The sequence below is a fragment of the Pteropus alecto genome, unplaced genomic scaffold (assembly GCF_000325575.1).
Source record: "Pteropus alecto unplaced genomic scaffold, ASM32557v1 scaffold42, whole genome shotgun sequence".
In the NCBI taxonomy this organism is placed as follows: Eukaryota; Metazoa; Chordata; class Mammalia; order Chiroptera; family Pteropodidae; genus Pteropus; species Pteropus alecto.
The window spans coordinates 14,480,274-14,501,884 of NW_006434825.1; the positions used below are offsets into that span (position 1 = coordinate 14,480,274).

At 47.2% G+C, this 21,611-nt stretch overlaps 1 protein-coding gene across 1 annotated transcript in view; it reads left to right on the plus strand.

Moving 5' to 3' along the window:
• Positions 1–21,611, plus strand: part of ZFHX3 (zinc finger homeobox 3) — a 229,003-nt gene that overhangs the window by 186,439 nt on the left and 20,953 nt on the right. The window contains 2 exon segments of the mRNA XM_025045294.1: positions 15,853–15,986; positions 16,135–16,335. Of these exon segments, the coding sequence (XP_024901062.1) occupies positions 15,853–15,986; positions 16,135–16,335 (335 nt within the window).

Below are 21,611 nucleotides of genomic sequence, written 5' to 3' on the forward strand. Positions count from 1 at the left end.
TATGAAAATCTCATGCCTGATGCTCTGAGGTGGGGCTGAGGCGGTGATGCTAGCGCTGGGGAGCGGCTGCAAATACAGATGAAGCTTCTCTTGCTCGCCCGCCGCTCATCTCCTGCTGTGCAGCCCGGTTCCTAACAGGCCACGGACCAGTACCGGTCCGCGGCTCTGGGTTTGGGGACCCCTGCTGCACATGATATTTGGTGCCTATGTTTTCTGCATTCCGTATGCTCAGGACACTAAAACAACAACAAAAAGTAGCTGCCATTTGCAGAGCTCCTACTGTGTGTGCCAGACCCTTTGCTGGGTGCTTTGTTTCTGTAATCCTTACACCAGTTTAGGGAAAGCTTTAGAGAGGTGGTTCAATTAAATCACATTCAAAGAGTTTATAATTCAATGGGAGTATGTCTTCCCAGTGCTTGTGGACATGCTAGGTAATTGGGAGCCTACTAGGAGGCTTAGAGTGAGCACAGTAGTGACTTAATGATTTCTTTAAGAAAACTTCACTTTCTCATTCATTCATTCATTCAAACATGAGGCCATACTGAATCTTTATCTCTAAAAGACAGACAAGACAGAGAAAGAGAAGAGAATGAATAACTCAGGTTGCACCTTGCCAGTTGAATGGTAGCAAAGAGAGAAGGGGGAATTCTTTCCCAACCCTTGTAAATGGTCCTCTTTTGACCCGAAGCGTAATTTTGTCTATATTCCCTGAGTGCATAATGGCGGGCTTTATTAAGAACTTGGTCGATTTGATCATGGAATCAGTGTGGGGGCCAGCCACCTCCTCTGAGCTGTCTTTAGGATCTTAGTATTTTATAAAAAATATCCGCATTGGTTCCATTTACTCCCTAAATTGAGCTGTTCCTATCTGCTTCAATGTGATGAGGAGTGCTTCCTCCTGGCAAATAAATAAATAGTGATTTCACAATTTGTACTGTTGATTAGTGGCTGCTCATGATGCAGATTAATAATATTTCAAATGGGCCTGGATAATTGGCATTTTCTCAGCTATTGATTGTGCCGTTTGGGGGTTTGTGCAGGAATGGAGACTCTTCACTAAAAAATGTTTAGTTATTTTCACATCGGAACGGTACCCCTCGTTTCCTTTATGGTGTCTGCTGGGAGCCCACTTTGGGCTCCTTTTATTTAGATGACAGGTCTGTCACCTGAGTGGCAGCAAGACGAGCAAGCTAGTGCTGCAGAATACGACAACGCCAGTCCCACAGTCGGGGGCCGGAGCCCTCCCCACGTGCAGAGTTCCACTCATCACAAGTTCCGTGAGACCGCAGGCTCGCCCTCAGGGAGCGCGACACTCCACTCGGGCCTCGAGGACCTGCCACAGTCGTCGGAACACGATCAGTGCGCCCCATGGAACCTTCTGTGCCGATAGAAATGTTCCGCATCTACACCGAACAGTAGTGTAACTACTAGCCATGTGTGGCTATTGAGCTCTTGAAATTAGCGAATTTAATTTAAATGGCCGCACACGGCTCGTAGCTGCCATACTGGACAGTGCAGCTATAGCTACTCAAAACTACCCTGAAAGAATGCAGGGCAGGTATAATGACTTTCCTATTATTTTTTTTATTTATTGGGGTGAAATTGGTTAATCTAAAGTTATACAGGTTTCAAGTGTACGATTCAGTAGTGCGTCACATGTTTATTGTACCGTGTGTTCCCCACCCAAAGTCAGATCTCCTTCCATCACCATATATTTGACCCCCTTTGCCCTTATCTACCTGCCCCCTCTGATCTTTCCCTGCGGTCACCAATGAGCCGTTGTTTGTGTCTATGAGCTTTTGTTTGTCTGGGTCATTTGTTGCTTTCGGTTTTATATCCCACATATAAGTGAAATCATTAAGCTCTAACTCTGTGCCAGGCACCGTCTGAGTGTGTCACATCTGTCCTTCCCAGCAGGCATGCCATGAATGGCTCAGAGGTGCACAGGTGTGCTGATTCCCACAGCCCTTGGGTTGGCCAGGTGGGCCGGGGGGCTGCTGACGGCTGTCATTGTCTGTGTGTGATGGCTATCATTGCCATGATGTGAACAAGAAGTAGAAAGCTTTACTTGATATACCTTGTGTACATTATTTCATTTGACTCTCACCCGCCACTCCATGAAATAGATACCGTTAGGTAGTCACCCTCCCTCCCCGCCATTTTAGAGAGACGTGCACTGAGTCCCAGAGCTCAGGCATGTTGTCAGAAGGCATGTGGACGGCTCTGCCACGTGCTCTGACTTAGGGCCCAAGCAGAGGTGCGCTGTGCCCGCTCTCCGGGAGTGGCACTGTGCAGTCCAGTCACTCGGTCTAGTTGTCCTCTTCCACGTGTGAGGAGCAGCACTCACTCTCCTGAAGCCGTATGGTGCAGGCAACACGATAGCCACCTGTGCATCCAAGATGACTGTGCCTTGTCGTCAGCCAGCGTCGTGCTCAGTCTGAAAGCAGGTCGGCAAAGTGCAGAGAACTCTAGATTTGGAGTTGTGAAGCCCACCAGGTAGCAAATGACCTTGGTCGAGGGGCTTAGCCTCTTGGTGCCTTGGGTGCCATGTGCACGAGTGACACCCACCAGCCCCAGCCTGGATTCACATGTACAGGCCGTTGGTCACATCTGCCCAAGCGTCAGCGTCTCTCGTGGGCCAATGGAGGGTGCAGGAAGGGTCTTTGAAGCAAAGCCTCTTCCCTAATGCATAGCCATTTCCCCTGTCTAACTCTGTGGTTTTCTGTTTTGAAATGTGAAAATGATCCCTTCTATTCTTTTAGCAGTGTGGACTTGAAAGTGTGTGTTTTAGATTGAAGAGCCCCCAGCGTCAGCAAACGAACAATAATTAATGCAGTGATTGTCCAATCAATCATTAATTGCTATAAATTAAGTGATATACAATTAATGTGATGCTTTATCACCAATAATTAGGGGAAAAATTGAACTCTTGGCAAAGAATCATAGCAAGATGGTTATTTAAATACTGTAGTTGCCCTGGTTTCCAGCCACAGAGCACTAAGTGGGGTCTAGTTAAGCTAATTTGAGACAAGATGACCAAAGTAGTATTGGTGCCTTAAAAAAACAAAACAAAATGAAAGGGGAGGGGGGAATAGCCCGACTGAAGCTAACACCATGATCATGCTTCAGAAACCCCTAAATGATGTCCCTATTAACAGTTTTGTAAAAGTTTGAGTTAGAATTGTAGTTTGAGTGCTGTTTTTCTTGGGAAATGGCCGGAAGGGATTTTATTTTAATAACTTTTTTTTTTTTTTTTTTTTAAATCCATGATGCTCACCTAACACAGAGCAATTAGTGCAGTGGAGCGTCCCTGATTCGAATCTATGGAAGATTGCTATTAAAAGAGGTATTAATGGGCTGGCAAGTTCTCGGTGACTGTTAGGGAAAAGTGTGTTTATGGAATAGGGTGCTGGCAGGCATGATTTCAATCGGGTTTGACATGTTTAACATAAATGTATAGAGCACTGCTCTTGCTGCGTATGAATAATTCCTGCAGACCCACTGCCTTTGTAATTACCGAGGTTGAAAAAAAGCAGGTCAGACACATCCTGGTGGAAATCTATTACCAGCCCTCCCCGCTACTCTCGCTGTTGTTTACAGCTTTGTATAAATAGGGATGCCATTGTATGGGGAACTTGGTGTCTGAAATGTCATCTGTGACAGAGAATGGAGCGGAACTAAAAAAAACAAAAAAACAAAAAAAACTTTTTTTTTTCCCAAGTCCGTAAAGACGGAAGAAGGTGTGCGCTGAGAGGCCGCGTCGTGTGTTGGGAGAAGCGACTGGGAGTCGGAAGCCCAGGACTCGGCCACCGCGGGTGGCTGCCTGAGCCTGGGTCTCTGGACTTTACTTTCCAGATCTGTAAAGTGGCACGTCGGACTCTGGTTTCTTGCAGTTCTAGGACTCCTTAAAAATAGAACCGGAGGAGGGGCGGTGGTACAGAGCATAGAATCTTGGAGAGTATTCATTTCCAAAGTCAGAAAGCTGGTAGCTTTGGAGGCTTTTCCTCGTCTGTGGCTAGTTGAGCGCGCGTGGATCAGGAGCCTGGGTGGAGGGTTCCAGTAGGCTCTTTCTAGGAAGGTGGGACAGTGCCAAGCCCACCTTTCTCAGTCTCACCTAGTCCTGTGTGACTGGGACCCATCACACTGCTGCCACAGCTCAGTGTGAGGAGGACATCCGTGGACAAATCCTGGGAGACGCAGGTGGGCGCCTCTGAGTGGCCACCCGTGTCCCAGCCCTGTCGTGGGCTGGGAACCAGGCCATTCACCACTCTGCCTCTACAGAAACCACCTTGGCCTAATTCTGTGTCTTTCCGGCACTTGATTCCGTTTCCCCACCTCACCCAGAAGTAGGTTTGCCTGTGCAGTGGGGTGCATGTGAGGGAATGCTGGGAGCCTGGCTTGCGTGGCCCTTTGTGGTTCACATTCTTGCCAGCGGAAACTGTTTTTGGTTTCACATTTTTGCACACAGATGGGAATCGTGTGGCTATGTCAGCTTTTCCAGAGTCCACTCGTTCCCCTCCCCCACCTCCACACCCCACCCTTTTTTTTTCCAGGCCACTCTCAGTATAACTTGGCGGCTTAAAGTCACTGCAGGCAGAATTCTGTCTCACAATTGAAAACAAACCGTTTGAACTATTTTTATGTTGGGAAGCAAAAATAGATGTAGGGTGTGGTACGTATCTGGACTCGCCTGATTTCCAGTAATTCGGAGGTCTTGGCTTCGAGAATGTATTTGGTAAGTCGTAAGAAATATAGGGACCCCATCAACTGAGCAAATACTTTTGTGCAGATAGCTAAGGCAGATACAGGATATGCAAAAAAGTAAGGAACTCACTTTGTAGAAGGAGCGTAATATGTAATTACATAACTATGCTGCAGTGTCATGAGAATTATCATTAAGGTATAGATAAAGAGCCATGAAAATGTAGATTAAGGAACAAATCATTTTTCATCACTATAGAAAATACCTTACAGATTTGCATATTGTTCTTGCAAAGGGGCCTTGGTGATCTTTCTTGCTTTGTTTCAGTTTTAGCTTTTGTGCTGATGGGGAAGCGCCTCTATTATTAGAATTATGGTCATAATTTTACAAAAAAAAAAAAATACTATGGCGCCTTTCTCATGGGATATGAGAGCACTTTTGTTAGGCTCTTCCATTCTTCCTTCTAAAAATGAAACCACAGCATCATCTTTACTTTGCAGGCTAGAGAACTAAGGCTCATAGATGGGAACTCCTGGGTGTCAGATTTCTGATCAAACCCCAATTTGCCTTCTAGGTCAGCGATATGGTCCCCAGATTATAAAACTGGAAAACACACAACATAGTAGTTTTCTCTTATCGTTAAAAGAAGATTGGAGGCGAAAACTTAAAAATTCTATCATTCTCTAGCTGTGAAACAGAATTGTCAGCTCTTTATGGTCGGGGCTATGAAGTATTCATTCATTTAAAAAAAAAAAAGACTTTTACAAAATTTAGAGGGAGGTAGAGCTTTCCCATTTTCCTCGGCCCCACACATGCGTAGCTTCCCCCATTAGCAACATCACTCACCAGAATGGAACTGAGTGTGTTGGGGGGGAGGGGGTGGGGTATATGTGTTTAACCAATGGTGAGCCTGCACTGACACATCATAATCTCCTGAAGACCATAGTTCACTTAGAAGTCACTGTTGGTGTTGTACATCCTATGGGTTTGGACAAATATACAATGATGTATATCCATCATTCTAGTATCATGCAGAGTATTTTCGCTGCCCTAAAATCCTCTTATGCTCTACCTGTCCATCTCTGCCCAAACCTGCATTCACTTATTTTTGTAATCTCCAGCACCTAGCAAGTGCTTAACACTGTTTGAATGTTTTATTAACCATCTTGGCAAAACAGCATAACCTAAACACTTTCAAATCTAAGTTATTCTGTTTCTGCTTTTAGGATCTCAAACTCTTGGATTTGCAGGACTGTTCCATGTTGATATACAGAGAAGGCAAACCTTGCGTGTCTGTGCTTCTCTTTAAAACTGGGCCTCGCCCCTCACGCTGTGATTCTGTGGCCACACAGGGATCCATATTATTTCCCAGAGATACTTCTAAAAATGAAACCACAGCAAACCACATGTTGGAGCTCTCATCATGTGCTAGACCCAGTGTAGGCTTCATGTGCTTGATCCCTCTCGTTCGCCTCGCACAGACCCTGTGAGTAGATGCTCTTATCCCATTGACAGAGGAGGAAACTGAAAGCTCAGTGTGGTCAGGTAGAATGCTTGAGGTCACACAGCCGGGACCCGAATCAAGTGGCCAGCACTGCAAACCGCTGTGCTTTGTGACTCAGCCAGCGGCACTGCTGCCTTTGCCTGTAGAGAACTTGGCCATAGGAGAACAACACGCGAAAATATCCATTCTTGAGGAGCCCTCAGAGGTGCACCAGAGTGCGTCGCCAACCCTTCACGAAGGTCAATGTCCTGGGCCTTTGGCGCACTATGAGCAAACCGAGTGTGGGGACTCAGTGGCGCCTGAGAGAAACGTGGATGTGGTGATGTCTTGGTGTGGCGTTTCTCTCTCTCTCTGTGCTGCACAAACTTCCAAGAGGAGACATCGCCAGTCTTCCTGGTCTCTCTAACCTGTGGGAGAGAGTGGAGCTTTGCTCCCATTTTCCAGCCTTTCGGGGGCCTCAGTGATGTCTTTCTTGCCCAGATACAGATTTTCACACACTCCTGCCGAACCGGGACCAGCGAAAAGAAATCCTTGATGGATCATGGGGAAAATCGATTTGTTAAGGGTACTAAAAAGTAAAGTTCAGAGCCTTTGTGTCTTGTCACCATGCTGGGCCCAGATTTTATGTGTTCATTTTCACAGGTTCAGTTTCACCTTTAAAATTTCGTAAGCATCTTAGGAAGATAGGTTTGGAAGGAAGAAAAACCTGGAAGAGTACTGTTCTAGTCCAGTCTCTGAGAGTCTGTGCTTGTTAGGGCTCAGAGACCCCGACTAACCTAGTCAGCGTTCGATTTGATGGGGACTGGACAAGCCTCTGCTGATCAACTCTGGCCTGGTCCCGGAGTGACCCACGTTGCCCCTTGTTTTGATCTACATCTTGTACCTTTGGACTCTTTCTGCTTTCAGTTCAAGTGTCTGTAAGGCCCTTCCCATTCTGGTTTTCTCCAAGTCCGTGGCTGTCATGAACTTGTAATTAAGCCAGAGGACGGAGCAATGATGCGGACCCTGATGTGTCCCCTAGTCGTGGCCACCCACCCTTACAGAGCACCGTGACCGTGGCTGCTGAGGGCATCTGTGCACAACTCGGGAGGCTCTGCCAGGGGAAGATGGGATACTTTGGGGGAACTGAAGAGATCCCAAAGGCAGGCAGGCCGATTTGATACCTCAAGGTGAGAAATCATGTCCCTTTAGTCCCTAGCTCCTGGCAGAAGCCAGGCTCGTGGTGGCAACCCAATGTCTAGAATATATTAAATAGACCATCAGCTGATATTGGCCTAAACAAGGTGGTGGCAGGTGGCTCTGTTTTGACTGGTGGTTCATTCACAAACCTGACACGGAAGGAGCAAAGTGTCTTGAAACTGAATGTGGAATGGCCTTTCGGGAGCTCAAATCAGTGTAGTTGAGCAGCCTTATGTGTATTTCAACAAGGAATTAGTGCAACAGATCGATGCCTCTGAAATAGGGCTTTAGCACTATTTTCTCCCCAAAGATGGAGAGCGGGCAGCTGGAGCCCCCGGTCAGCCTGGACCTGCCGCTCCACCCTGAGGCTGCTTCCTGGCAAGGCAGAGGCTGCAGAGCGTGGCACAGTCTCCCATCCCCAAATTGCTGGCTGGCGCACATAGGGGCTAGTGCAGGTTTCTGCGTCCTTCCCAGAGCTGGAGCCAAGGGCGCCTTGGGCTGGTGTGGCCTCAGTTGCCCAGACCTGAGAAGCCAGCACTGTAAAGATGCTTTCTCCTTCTGCCAAGTGGGAAGTGCCTAGAGGTATTTGCCAGGGGAACCTTTCTTTTCAGAAAGGTTCTCTAAGACAGGGGTCCCTAACCCCCATACTGCTGACTGGTACCGGTCCAGTCCGTGGCCTGTTAGGAACTGGGCCGCACAGCAGGAGGTGAGTGGCAGATGAGCCAGCGAAGCTTCATCTGTATCTGCAGCTTCTCCCCAGCACTAGCATCACCGCCTCAGCTCCACCTCAGATCATCAGGCATTAGATTGTCACAGGAGCACCGGTCTCAGGTGCCAGAAAGGTTGGGGACCACTGCTCTAGGACATGTGGAAATATCAGGACTTACATAAGCAGGCAGTTGGTCATATTCTGGATTACACTGCTAACTGGTCACTTGGAGGTCATTCATTCTGGATTTCTTTGAAAATCTGTCTCTGTTTATTTTAGAGTGAGCAAATTCCCTAAGGGACAGCCATATTTAATCTTTTACCTTTGACCTGAGGAGAAAAATCACCTAGCTTTGAGACCAGGCCAGGCTTTTGTCCCTAGTGTAGATGATGAGTATTGTGTCGGCACATCCACTCACACCTGCAACCCCAAAGTGATAGCTTTGCCGCCAATGACAGAAAGCTTTGGCTCTGAAGGTGGTGCTCTAAGTGTGGCCTTTGGACCATCAGTGTCACCTGAGCACTCACTAAAAATGCACATTCTCTTAATCAGACCTATTCTAGGGAGTGGGGCTGGTGATCTGTGTTTTAACAAACCCTCCAGGGGATTTCCTGCCACACTTGAGTTTGAGAACCCCGGGGCTGTGCTCTCTCAGTGACAGGCAGGAGGCTTGGAGACCTCTTTTCTCCTCTAACCGGATGGAGAGTCTTGAGTCTCCGCCAGGGCGAAAGAGGCACTGAGCTTTCCTAAAAGGCTGGAAAAGCGCCTGGAGGAAGCACAAGCCCTGAGTCTTGGCAGATGTAAACCTGACGAGCGGGTCTGGGAGCGGAAGAGACGTTTGGTCAGAGCAGAGGGTCCCAATGAAGAGTGATTGAAGACCTAGAAGTCTTTAAACACTGCTTAACAAGTAATACCTAGGTGAAGGGGACAGAGGACCTCTCTGTACCATCCCTAACCCCCAGCCGTGGACCTGTACCCATCTGTGCTCTTTAGGAACCAGGCCTCACAGCAGGTGGTGAACGGCGCGCGTGAGCGGGCAAAGCTTCATCTGCATTTGCAGCCGCTCCCCAGCTCCAGCTTCACCGCCTCAGCTCCACCTCAGATCACCAGGCATTAGATTCTCACCGGAGCACCGGTCCCTGGTGCCAAAAAGGTTGGGGACCGCTGTACTATTCTTGCAACTTCCTGAGAATCCATAATTATTTCCAAATAAAAAGGAAAAACAAAACAAAACAAAACAATAACAACACCTAAGAGCTTCTGAATTTTCAAAATGCTGGCCTCTCTAGTCCAGCATTTTGACTTGGAGGAGAAAGAAAATTAGCCGATCCCTGAGTACCACTTTCAGTCATCCGTAGTATAACTCCATTTTCTTTGAAATCCTTTATAGAAACAGAAAGACGTATCTGATAGGTTGATGGACCTGTATATCTCGTACTACTTGAAAATGCTTTCTGGAGGTCTACAGGAGCAACGTAGCCTGCAGGGACTGAGAATGGTACTGTGTTTTGAATAGAAGGTTCTTAACTTCAGGGCTGGACTTTGAGGCAGATTCCACAGGTGGCTGGGAAGGGAGAAGCCCCTTCCCAGGGCGTGAAACCCACCCCCGCTGGCTGTGCCCGTGTCTCTGCTTCACACAGGGTCCGGGATTCCTCTTTGAAACATCTTCGAGTGCTCGGTTGGAGGCAGAATGAGACCCTGCGTGTTTAAAGACCAAGTTGGCAGCAGAGCAGACCCTTTAAAAGAACTGCGGTTCTCTGTAGTAGGGGAGGAAGAGAATTTAGCTAGATTTCTGGCCACTTATCAAATGCAGTAGCTCTGCGGGAGATGCAAGCACGAAATCCTAGCCTCTCCTCTGGGGAGGGAATTGCGAGCAAATGCCAAGAGCGGCTCTACTTCCAACGACAGCATGGAGATCGCGAGGTCCAGAAGCACAGATGGCCCTCTCGAAACAATGCCGTTTTGCTGCCTCAGAGAGAGTATGAGGCCTCTGAGGAGCCGAGGGCGAAGGGCTATGGCAGGAGCACACGGCACCTTCCGTTTCGTTATTGTTATGGGCTGAATGACCGTTTTCAGATCTAGTGAAGCTTCTGTGTCTGGAGTGCTGGGCCAGTCACCCCAACTCAAACACTGTATGTGGAGTCGCGTGAATTTTTTTCTCCTTAGTCAATGGAGATAGATAAATGATTGCTGTAAATTTCTGGGGCAGGTGGCAAGCTGGTTTACGGAACATAAGGAGATGAGAACCTCTGGCTTACGGAAAGTAGCATGAATTAATAATCATTTAATTGGCTCCTCCATTATGTTGCTGGTTTGGGAGATGGAAGTTTAGATGGAGGGGATGTCAGCGGTACTTTAGCTAAGAGTCTGATAGTTGAGAAGTGGGGGTGGTGGCTGCCTTTGGCCTCTGCACAAGGATTAAACGTCAGGCAGCATCGCAGGCTCTCAGTGGGCTCACCCCGGGGCCCCCAGAAGGAAGAGGGTCACTGCATACCTCCTCCAGGGGCCCCTCCATGGTGGAGAGGGGCAATGCAGAAGAAACTTCCCAGCAACGTGGTCACCCCATGCCCAGGGTCTCCCCACGGGAGGTCCCTGGCCAAAGACAAACTGGCTTCTCGCAAAGAATATCTGTCCTGCCACCAGAGCCAGCCAGCTTGGTGTGTTGAGTGATGAGAAGATGCCTTTTGCTCATGGTACAAACCAGGTCTACCAGTACTTCTGGTTTAGGAGGGCAAAGTCCTGACTAACGATTAGAGAAAGCCCCAAACTGGGTTCCTTCAGGTTCCATTTCTACTTCATTTCCAGTTTTTCTTCAGGTTTCTTTTTCACGAGGCAGCAGCTCCTTGTCTTACCTGGCTTCAGAATTGTACTGACTGGGTCGCTAAATGAGAAATGAGGCTTGTGTTGGCATTAAATCCTCTGGCCATCCATGGTGTTGCAAGTACAACTCCAAAGTTCTCTGTCGCCAGAATTTCAGTGGCTCGGATGTAAATTTATTAGTGAGGATTGGAACTGGCTGAGAATTCACTCCACAAAGAGCGATTTTATCAGGTGAAGTTCCAGGGGCCGTGTTTCTACCACACTGGGCCATTCTATAAGACCCTTCTTTTTAAGTTACTTCCTACCTGAAGCTTTACCGGGCTTGTTTTAATTATTCTGTATGCTTAGAGCATAAGAAAACCATGTCTTGAAATTTGCAAATAAAACTTGCACGGACTCAGATTGGCTCTCTCCTCTTTCCTGCCCCCTCTAATTAGTATGTCAAGAGGGGTAACTTTTTAAATAGATATTTTTAGAGGTTAAATACTTTCCAGATAAGCTAAAAACAAAGGCTGTCTGGGACCTGATGTCCCCATGCATAGATGATTTTCCCCCTAAGGAAGTGATGTATCGATTCTTATGTTTCCCTTTGAGATGAAATTCTTTTGCCTAGAATGTGGAGCCACCTAAGAGAGTGAGATGGAGAGTCTCGAATCAGGCCTGCCTCTTGGTATCTGTCTTTGTCAGTTGTAGCGGCCAGCCCATCCCTGCTGAAGGGGAAATGGCGGCTTTCAGCCCAGAAAGCCAGCTTTGAATTTTCTGTGCGCCATAGCAAGAACAGGCCGGTCCTTTTTGTGCCTTGTCAACGATTTGGATCGGGCAGCCATACTCCTGACAAGCTGAGCAAGTGTTTTCTCACTCCTTGTAAAGTCGGTGTGGCAAAGAATCCATAGCTCACATGCCGTCAGCTTTCGGCAGGGGTGTGACTGAGCGGTCCCTTGCCACAGGGTCCCGTCGCCTAGCTTTCCGGGGTGTGTAATCTATGGCGCCTGCACTCATGTGGTTCCTAGCCACGTTTTTATCCCCTTTGAAGCACCAGGATCCCAGCATGTTATCAGAGGAAGATTCATTGGGACTTAACACATTTTCTCGTATGACATAGCTGCCAAAATTGAGAAAAATTGCATCAACCAGCAAAGTAAAAAGGGAACCGCCTGATGTTTTGCACAGTATGGATCCGAATATCCACATTTTCACGGGCAGTTCAATTTAAATGCTAAACTCCTTAATTATAATATTAAAAATAATAGAACTCCATGACAGATGTAGAAAATGGGAAAATGTCCATGACGCCATCACCTAAATACGATCATTTTCTTCTAGTCTTATTTTTTTAGCCGTACCGTGGTATAATGCAGTTTGTGTCTTTTTTTTTTTTCCAATTAACATTCTCAAGGACTCTTCCATGTTGCTTCTTAGCTATCATTTTGAACACCTCCTCGTACCCAGTAGAGTGGCCGTAGCATTATTTACGTAACCATGCCCTGTTGGAGGACATCTGCACGTCTCCGATTCACTCTGTCATCATGTGACAACCACGAGATAGTCATCCTTCCGGTCGTTTGCATTTTTGTCGCCAGTATAAACCAGAGGTTCCAGATACTGTTTAAACTACGTCTTGCCTCTGGAGTGCATCTGTTGCCATTTCACTAATGCGACGTCATGGTGGCCTTAAAGTGACCAGCAATCGATTTTTTAAATCGTGTTTTCTAGACTGTGACACCTCTTCTAGAATTTAAGTCAAACTTTTGAAAAGTCTTCAAAGCAGAAAGCCACATTGCTCTTTGGTATTCACACAGCCTCGCTGGCTTCTGCCTACAGCGTATGCTCGTGACAGAAATGAAGCAGAAATGGGTTTTGAGACTCTGGCCCTTTTGAAGTTGTTCAGAGAGAAGCAGCTTGAGAAAAACCTCAGACTGTCTTGTGGCCTAGAGTGAACCCCCATCCAGCACACTGATGGAGAACTTGTCCAACCGTTTGCCTGTCTAGGGAAATTACATAAAGACTTGGGTGCCATGTGTCGATGGGGACTGACATGTTGATGTCTGAGGTCAAGGTGGGAGAGGGCCTGTCGGCCTAGTTAACTTAAGCGTTAGGAGCAGTCCCCACATCACCCAGGAAAAAATGGGATTGTGCCTGGGTGTGAACAGAATCTGTTATGAGACCGGCATGGCTTTATCTTTAGAGAAGGGGCCAGTGAGCTGCAGGTGGCTGATGTCCTGTTCTAGACAGATCTGAACTAATAAAAACGCATGCTGTCCTGGGTAGAACAAAGATGAACCTCAGGAGTTTCCACACCAGCGGATGTATTATTTCATATTACAGCAGGGCTGTGGTGTGACTGGGGAGAAAGAGGAACGAGTGAGCGATTTTATTTTTTAAAATACTTTATAGGGACTCCTTAGCTCGGGCTCATAAAGAAGCTTTAGAATTCCAGAGCATTTTGAGAGTTTGAGGATAAAATAATAAAAGTTCTCCTCTCCATGCTTAGTGGGGGAGGAGGGACGGGTGTGTGTGGTAGGAGAGAAGAGTGGATTCTGAAACCAGAATTCTCACCTCTGCCACCTTGTCACAATTCATCCTGCGTTCAGCGTTGAAGGAAGAGGATGGATTCTTTGGTCCCGTGAGGACGCTAATGCTGCACTGGGTTACACTGTGATTGCTTTTTCAGCTCAGGGTGGTGTCAGGCTTGGTGCCCATTCATTCACACTGCCGAGCAACTGCATGGCTGACAATCATTCTAGAGGCAGGTAGCAGGCGATTGGGGGCATTTACAGGGTAATGTCATGGTCCCGTCGAGGCAAGTGTTGTTTCGGCTCTGGTAAACTAACGGAAAGGCGGGCGGGCGTTTGGAGTGGAGTCTGTACCTCGGTTTGCCTCTGGCGGATGGAGGAACAGATAGCGGCACTTTCCTGAGGCCAGTGCCTCCAGGGTGAAGGTGGACATAGAGAAGGTGAAGGGATGGCTAGAAGAAAGAAGCACCTAAGGAATGCCTCTGCCCACCCCATGTTTAGAATGCATTCGACAAGTTAATGCACAGAAGGTAACCAGTAAGCAAAAATGAAAAACGATGGAGAATATGGAACCTTCTGGGGGCAGAGGGGACTCGAGTCCCTGAAACATTGATTAAAGACACCTGCAGAGGGACTGTTCGGGCAGGGGCCCATCATACTGCGGGATATAAACCATGGGACACCAGGTCCCTCAGGATTAGGTCTTGGGGGTGGGGGGAGGGGCCGGAGACGGGAAGTGGGCCTTGGGGGAACCGGCCAAGAACGTTCCAGCACCTAGTTAGTCGGCAGCCAGTCCATCACATTAAATATCCAGCCGTCATGTATTACCTTTCAAGTGAAAATGAATAACTCCCATTAAGAGCAAAATGGGTTTGAAGTCGATTCGAGACAGATTAAAGTACTGTTATGAATGTGTGTGTTGGGAGGAGGAGAGGTCTGTGTGTAATATGCTTGTCCTTGTACTTTTTAAATAATAAATGTCCTACAAACTTATGTAGACCAGGTTACCAGGATACTGGGGTTAAAGGTCACAAGATGTGCATTCAGGGAAGAGCATCAACTTCCTGGAATTATTTCCTGCATTTAGCAATTTTTTCAAAATTATTTTGTGGCCTTATGATTTTAATGAATAAAATTGATTTTCTAAAATTGTTTATTAAAGCACACGTCTGTCATGACAGCATCTTGGTATCCACGTCAGAACAAATTTCACTGCTGAGCATAAAGTGGAAAAACGTGCCAGTAACTAGGCTGAGTGACACAGAAAGCACTCTCACCGAAGAGTAAAAATTCAGCTTTCTAAACCAGTGACCCCAGTGCCAAGTCACATTGTTTTCCAATGGCAGCAGTGGGTCTAAATTTTTTCTCTACTGTCTTGAGGATTTTTTTTTTTCCTTGCTGTTTTTAGCAAAATTCTAACAAATGGAGTTCCACATCCAAAACAAGTGAGACAGTCCAACCTCAGATACTGACCAGGTTTCGGAAGGATGAAATCCAACCACGTTGGGACTCGTGTTTACATTGGACGGGGTCTGCTCTATCCTGGATAAACCTGGCTGTTTTCTCATCAGAGGGTCCTGGATCCCCTTCCACGCTTCAGAGAACTCCCACCAACACTTCCATAGCCACTGCTTGCTCCTGAAGTCTCATGTGGCGTTCCTCATTCATCAGTGTTTCATTTTGTTTTTTTTTGGTGCAGTGTGGTACAGAGGGCTGGCTTTGGGCAAGCAGATAGGAAAGGGTCCCTCTTATCACTCATTCTGAATAAACTTTTGTGCCAGGAGCTTTGGCTAGATTATAGGTTAGATTCACACTCTTCGGTTACTTCTTTCCCAAAAGCAAGTTGCTGAACCCAAACTTGACTCCCCCACCCCCACCATGTTTGTATGTAGATAGCTGTGCGAACCTTTCCCAGGTCACATTTGCCATGCCTCCTGCGATGTGTCGTGCTGTGTGATTCCAAGAGCTGGGGCCGTAAAGTTGGGAGCACACAGTTAGTTACATCCGTGAAAACAGCCTGTCTGGAACTCAGGATGACTAGTGGGGTTGGCGAAGCAGTTGGTGACACTCTCCCGCCCACCCTCAGCCCTACTACTCCCCACAGGCCAGCAGATTGTGTCCTGACTGGGGGAGGTCAGAACAGACTGAATTTAGCTTAATCCAGCTCAGCCTCGTCCGTTTCTTTACCTTTTTTTCTTAGTGTTCAGTTGTTAAAGGAGTGACAGAAAATTCATAAGGGAGAAAAGAAACACTTGCTTCTTTCCAGCGCACTTGATAAGTCAGTCCGGATGCTCATCCTACGTGAATTTTTGGTGTTTCAAGAAAATCCTGTGCTATAAATGAATGTTGATTTTCACCCAACACAAACCCTCTGGGAGCTGGCCTGGTCTGGCTGCTGTATTGCATCTTCTGCTTTTTCTTCCAGGATCGTCCAGCCAAGCAGAAAAGGAGCTGACAGATTCTCCTGCAACCTCCAAACGCATCTCCTTCCCAGGTAGCTCAGAGTCTCCCCTCTCTTCGAAGAGACCAAAAACGTCAGAGGAGACCAAAGCGGAGCAGGTGAGGTGGGCAGGGGCTCTCCGGCGGGGGTGCGGGGAGTGTTTCGGGCACTGGTAGGAGAGTGGACTCGGGTGGGTGGGCTTAGGACACACAGAGTTGCTGGTGGGAGCTGCAGATTCACCCAGAGGGGTGGCTGTGTTCCCCACAGATGTACCAGTGTCCCTACTGCAAGTACAGCAACGCCGACGTCAACCGGCTCCGGGTGCACGCCATGACGCAGCACTCGGTGCAGCCCATGCTCCGCTGCCCCCTGTGCCAGGACATGCTCAACAACAAGATCCACCTGCAGCTGCACCTCACCCACCTCCACAGCGTGGCACCCGACTGCGTGGAGAAGCTCATTATGACGGTAAGACAGCCAGGAGCAGGCCCTCAGGGGTCAAAGGTGATGCCGTAACTAGTATGGAGTTGGAAATGTCAAACATGGTCCTAGTTTGGTGACCTTTGTTCTGCTGTACCTGCCTTAGACGTGGCGTGACTGTGGCCCAGAGAGCTGCATGCGTTTATGTGTTTCGCGACCTTCCCTCATCGTCATCTCTCCCTGAGAGATGCAGAGGCCTAGCGTAGCTGACCACGTGTGTGAAGAAGTTGTCATTCATATTCTCCGAACCGTCACGGAGCGGGTCACGTTCTGCTCTTATGTTCGTTATGTCTCATTCCATCCTCTCAGGAGAGTTCGACCCATTTACATCAACGGCCGAGGAAACAGGCTCAGAGAAGTTGACTGACTCGATGTCACCGTTAAGGCAGAGTTGAGATGTGAACTCCCATTTTCCAACTCTAGGATGTAGCCCTGTAACTTGGGAGTTTCTCAAGTGGATACTTTGATTCTCAGGACAGGAAACTGGTCAGTTCGATAGCACATGTCGATTCATGAGTGAGGGCTTTGCATTTCGAACATGTTGTTTTGAAAGCATGGCTCTAAGCGGCCTCAATAAATGTGGCCCAAAAGGTTAGTATAAAGATTTAAATCTAATTGCGATGTGAAAACTTGTCAAAGTTCTACAAGTGACACTAATGTCCTACTTTCTGTACATGCTGGGATGGCCATGAAAGCCCTTTCTTGATGAGTAGAGGAAAAACCACCAAAGAGAATTACTCTCACCTCTAACCTACTTCAACAGTAGTGTAATAAGAAGTTAATTTAATCGCCTCTTTGTGTGAAGATTCCCAGAGAGGTAGTCAGAATGCTGAGGGTCGCAGACATATAACCTGTAGGCATTCCCCATTCCATTTGGTTATGCAGAGCAAATGAATAATGTTGCAAGTGACGTTTAGTCGTGAGGAACATGTCACTGATGATGCATCAAGAGAACTTTAGCAGCCAATGGGAAACAAAGGCGACCTAGCCTGAGTTTCATGTCAGAGTCATTTCAAGTATAAATTCACTTTCCATGGGTATTTTCAAATAGACTGGTGAACATTGTCGAGTTTCTCTGTAAGTGGAAACCTCATTCTGAGAATGGGTGAGTTTCTGTAGATGTCACAGGTTTCTCTGGCATTTTTGCCAGCTTTAGAAATAACAAGGGGGATTTTCTCAGGCCTCATCACACTTCCCGCTGATGGCCTGGAACCCCGGGAACCTGAAGTTACAGAAAGATACGGGGAGCAAAGCGTTTTCAATATTTTCAACATTTTCCTTTTGCCGAGGGGGTTATTTTTCCTGTTTAATTGAAATCTGGTCTAGGATGTGGGCCTGTAGTAAACTATATGACAGTTAGTTTTTTTTTTAATATATCTCTAGGGACTAGAGTGTGTAAACTATATTTCAGATATCCATTGTCAGATTTTTAGAAAAGCAGTAACAGTAAGGTACGTTTGAAGTAGCGAGTCTGGTGGTCATTATGAATTTCTTCATTTACCACTAGTCCTCAGGGGTGGGATGTTACTGCTGTGTTTGCTTGGGTACCGACCCCTAAGATACTTCTGGGTGTTACTCACTAACTAGCTCCTTCTCAGAACAGTGATTCTCAACCTTTTTTGGAGACTGATGAACATGATTCAGTAGCCTTCCTGGGTTATCCTGTGTACACTAAAGTTTAACGATCACTTTTAAGCCCTCCATCAAGTACTGTGCATATACAAAATTGCCCGTACAATGCTAGGAAGCATAAGGATACCCTAAAATTCATCCACAGAACCACGTTAATAAACCCTGTTCCAGAAGAATCCCTGACAACATGATTATGTCAGAGAAACGTGCTCCCTAAAGTGGCCGTGCTTGGCACCTCGTGCAGAATCCCCTGTGCACCTCATCTTTCCACAGCAGACAATGGAGATGTTTTCCAGACATTTCTGAAAAGTGTGCAAATTGTGGGAAATGTGCTGATTATAGGAAGTCAATTTGCTAGAAATGAGAGAAAGTTAATGGATTCAGAAATCAAGTTGAAAGTCGTGGGGAACGTAATCGCATAGGGGTGTGTGTAAGGATGACCTAGTACACTCTCTCTCTCTGCATGAGAAGATGGAATTCTTTCATGACCCTCAGTATCGAATTGGTTTTTTTAAGTTATGAGGATGGTTCGTATTGAGCTAAGTGAAACATTTCCACGTTGATCTTTTAGTTCAGTAGGAGAAGATGACCAACCAAGGCTAGAGGGGAATCTGTGGCCATACCTTACGGTGGACCCAGAATCCTGCTCGGAGGAATGGATCTTGCTTGGTCTCTGCCCTGAGGAATCAAAACAGATGCCATGTCCTTCCTCAGTAGTTTGGTGTTAAAACAGAATTTGCGTTCGTTTTACAACTAAGTGATCATAATGAATCTGTGGTTAAAATCATGCCTCTGGAGGCTATTTTACTGTGATTTGATTAGAAAATTGGCCATGGAGAAGTATCGGTTAGGCTTTCTGACCATTTATCTGTTTGTTCCTGGCCAACTGGAGCAGGAAACTCTGAAAACAGCATGAGAAATGCCCCTCAAATCGGAGCTCCATTTTCTAAACCATATCATTAAGAAATGGCCAGTGTACAGTCATTCATCCTCTGAGAAAGTTATGTCCACTTTGTCCCTGAGTGTCTGGGATGAACAGCAGTGAGAGGAGTGAATCTTCTTCCTTGCTCAGTGGTTTGGCTGAGTTAGCTGCCTTTGCGGAAGAGGAAAAGCTGGCAAAATCTACCAAATAGACAGTTCCTGGCAGACACGGAGGTGGGTCTAGGGTATCGAAAGCTATAAATTCTGGTAAATATTTTTTGCTGTCTGGGTCCAAGGTCTCAGGATCTGGTTTGAATTGGGTTTCAGTCCCTCTAAAAGTAAATTCCACCCTGATAAATGGAAATAGATTACTTTCTACACAATGTCTTTCCGTTCAGTTGTAAATGGAGAGTGTTTTGAGGAGGCTTCATTTAATAATACCTTATCAGACAGCTTTCAGGAACCTGCAGTGTCTAATATGTCTGTTGCTATGGTAACAGCTGCTTGCTTATGCTCTGCATCTCATATCTGTGTCTTCCATGGGCCCCCTTCTTTTTACTGATGAAGGAGCTTGAAAAATATTCTCCACTGGGAACAATTGCAGCTCTGGCCTTCCACTGTGGAAGCTGCACCCACAGCACTTCATTCTGCGACCGGCCTATTGGAAACCGAGCTCCAGAGGGTGTCTCTGCACACATCATGTGAAAGAAGGAAATCTATAAAGCTTAAGGGTGATGAGACAAGTGCCCCCCCAGACCTGACTGAGCATCCCGCCCCCCCCGCCCCCCCGCGTCAGACCCACAGAACTCTCGCCTATTTCCAGAGAACCGAAGAGTTCACGTGGGTGGTGGGGATGTAGGAGCCGCTGCTCTGTGCCCACATTTTCCCACTCTTTTGGGGAAGGAGGGTTGAAGGCATGGGGGACATGTTTCTAGCCCTAAATGACAATGGGAAAGACCACCTACCATGCATTTCAATACCCTTAAATTATTCTAATTGATCACTAGCACTCTAAGTGAAAGGACACACCACTGGGATCCTGGAGCATTAATATAAGGAAATTGTCTTTGTTCTTTAATCATTTAAGAAAATGTGACCTCATAGTGGAGATGGGGATTGGCTCCTGAGCAGCCCAGGAACAAACTCTCTCTCTCCCTGTCCCCCTCCACCCCCACCCACACACACACACACACGTGTGTGTGTATAGTTCTCATGACTTTTTTTTATTCACGTTTCATGATTCTCTGGGCTCATTCTGTGCCTGTGCCTCGATGAGTCTGTGGGACAGGCTAGCCATCACTGGGGCTCTCCAGTGGCCACTGGCCCTGGGGCTGTCACACCTGCCTGGGTACCAGCTCTCTCACTTTGTCTCCATCTCAGAGGAAAGTAATGAAAATAATCGGGCTTCATTAATTCCAAGCCCTGTGAGATGATAGCCATTTGGAGCCTGTTTGCCAATTAGGTGGTCTAAATTAGAAGTGACCTTGGTACACTGCCACCGCTTGCCTCTCTGAGTCTAATGAAGCTCTTCTCTCCAATTCATTCTCCTTCTCAGCTCTCTTTTCTCTTTTTTCTTTTCTCTCCGGCTCTCACTCTCGCTGTGTGTGTGTGTGGGGGGTGGGGTGGGGTGGGGTGAGGGGGCTGTGTATGTGAATTGTTCATGCATTTCCTGTTCTCCCACCCACCTCCTTTTTCACTCTTTCATTCTTAGTTTTAAAATCAAGTTCACGGCCGCATTTGGCCCACACGAATGTTAACGTGGCCCTGCAGTTTTTCCTCATGGGTTTTATGTCATTGTCGTCGTTGTTTTAAAAAAAGGACACACAACCGTGTAGAAGATGTTTTAGAGTGGAAATGAGACAGAGAGAGAGAAACTAGGCCCTCTAGACTCTGCGTTCCATTTGGGAAGGTAGTGAAGGAAGGAAAAAAACACCTCTGACCCTCTCCTGCCAAGAGGGGCCCTGGCCTGCTCACTGCATTAGTGCAGAGACCAGCGAGCAGGCCCCAGCGGCCAGGTGGGTGCAGGAGAGGAAGTGAGCAACTGGCCTCTCACTAGAGCAGCCGGCTTTAGATCCACAACAAGCTGGCCTGCTCAGCTCTGGAAGCAGGTGGGTTTTAACCTTATGCTTAAATTTTTCTGACGGGACCAAGTACCTCATTCGCCAGGATGTAGAGACCCGCCAGGTCTGTGCAGGGAGGGCCTACGTCCGAGACTCTCCCTCTTTTCCCCTCCCTCTGAGGGTCTTCATTCTATTGATTTTCACTGAAAAGTGAAGGATTTGAGGCTCCTTTGGGAGTGCAGGATTTGGCAAGTCTATACTCTCACTTGGAAAAGTGAGCCTTTCAGAAAGAAGCCCCACTTAGGCAAGCAGTGACCGGGCTGAAAGGATGAGGGTCTCAGAGAAACCAGGTTCATACACGACTTCTAAGAAAATATGTTTGCTTTCCAGCATGTGGAACTTGTCGATTGCATTGATCTAACCTCAGACAGGGTGGCCTTGGGAAGTGAAATTGCGTGGATGGTCCCACGGGAACGTCGTAAAGTGTACTCCCTGTGGCTGGCTGCCCGCGGTGCTGTTTTTGGCCGTTCCGCATCCAGGACCTGGAGAGAGCAAGGAGGGCAGAGGGCTCCTTATAATGTCAGCGTCTTCTGCCAAGGAAAAATAAACACTGGCAGCCCCTACCAAATGTCATAGTGTGGACCGGACCCA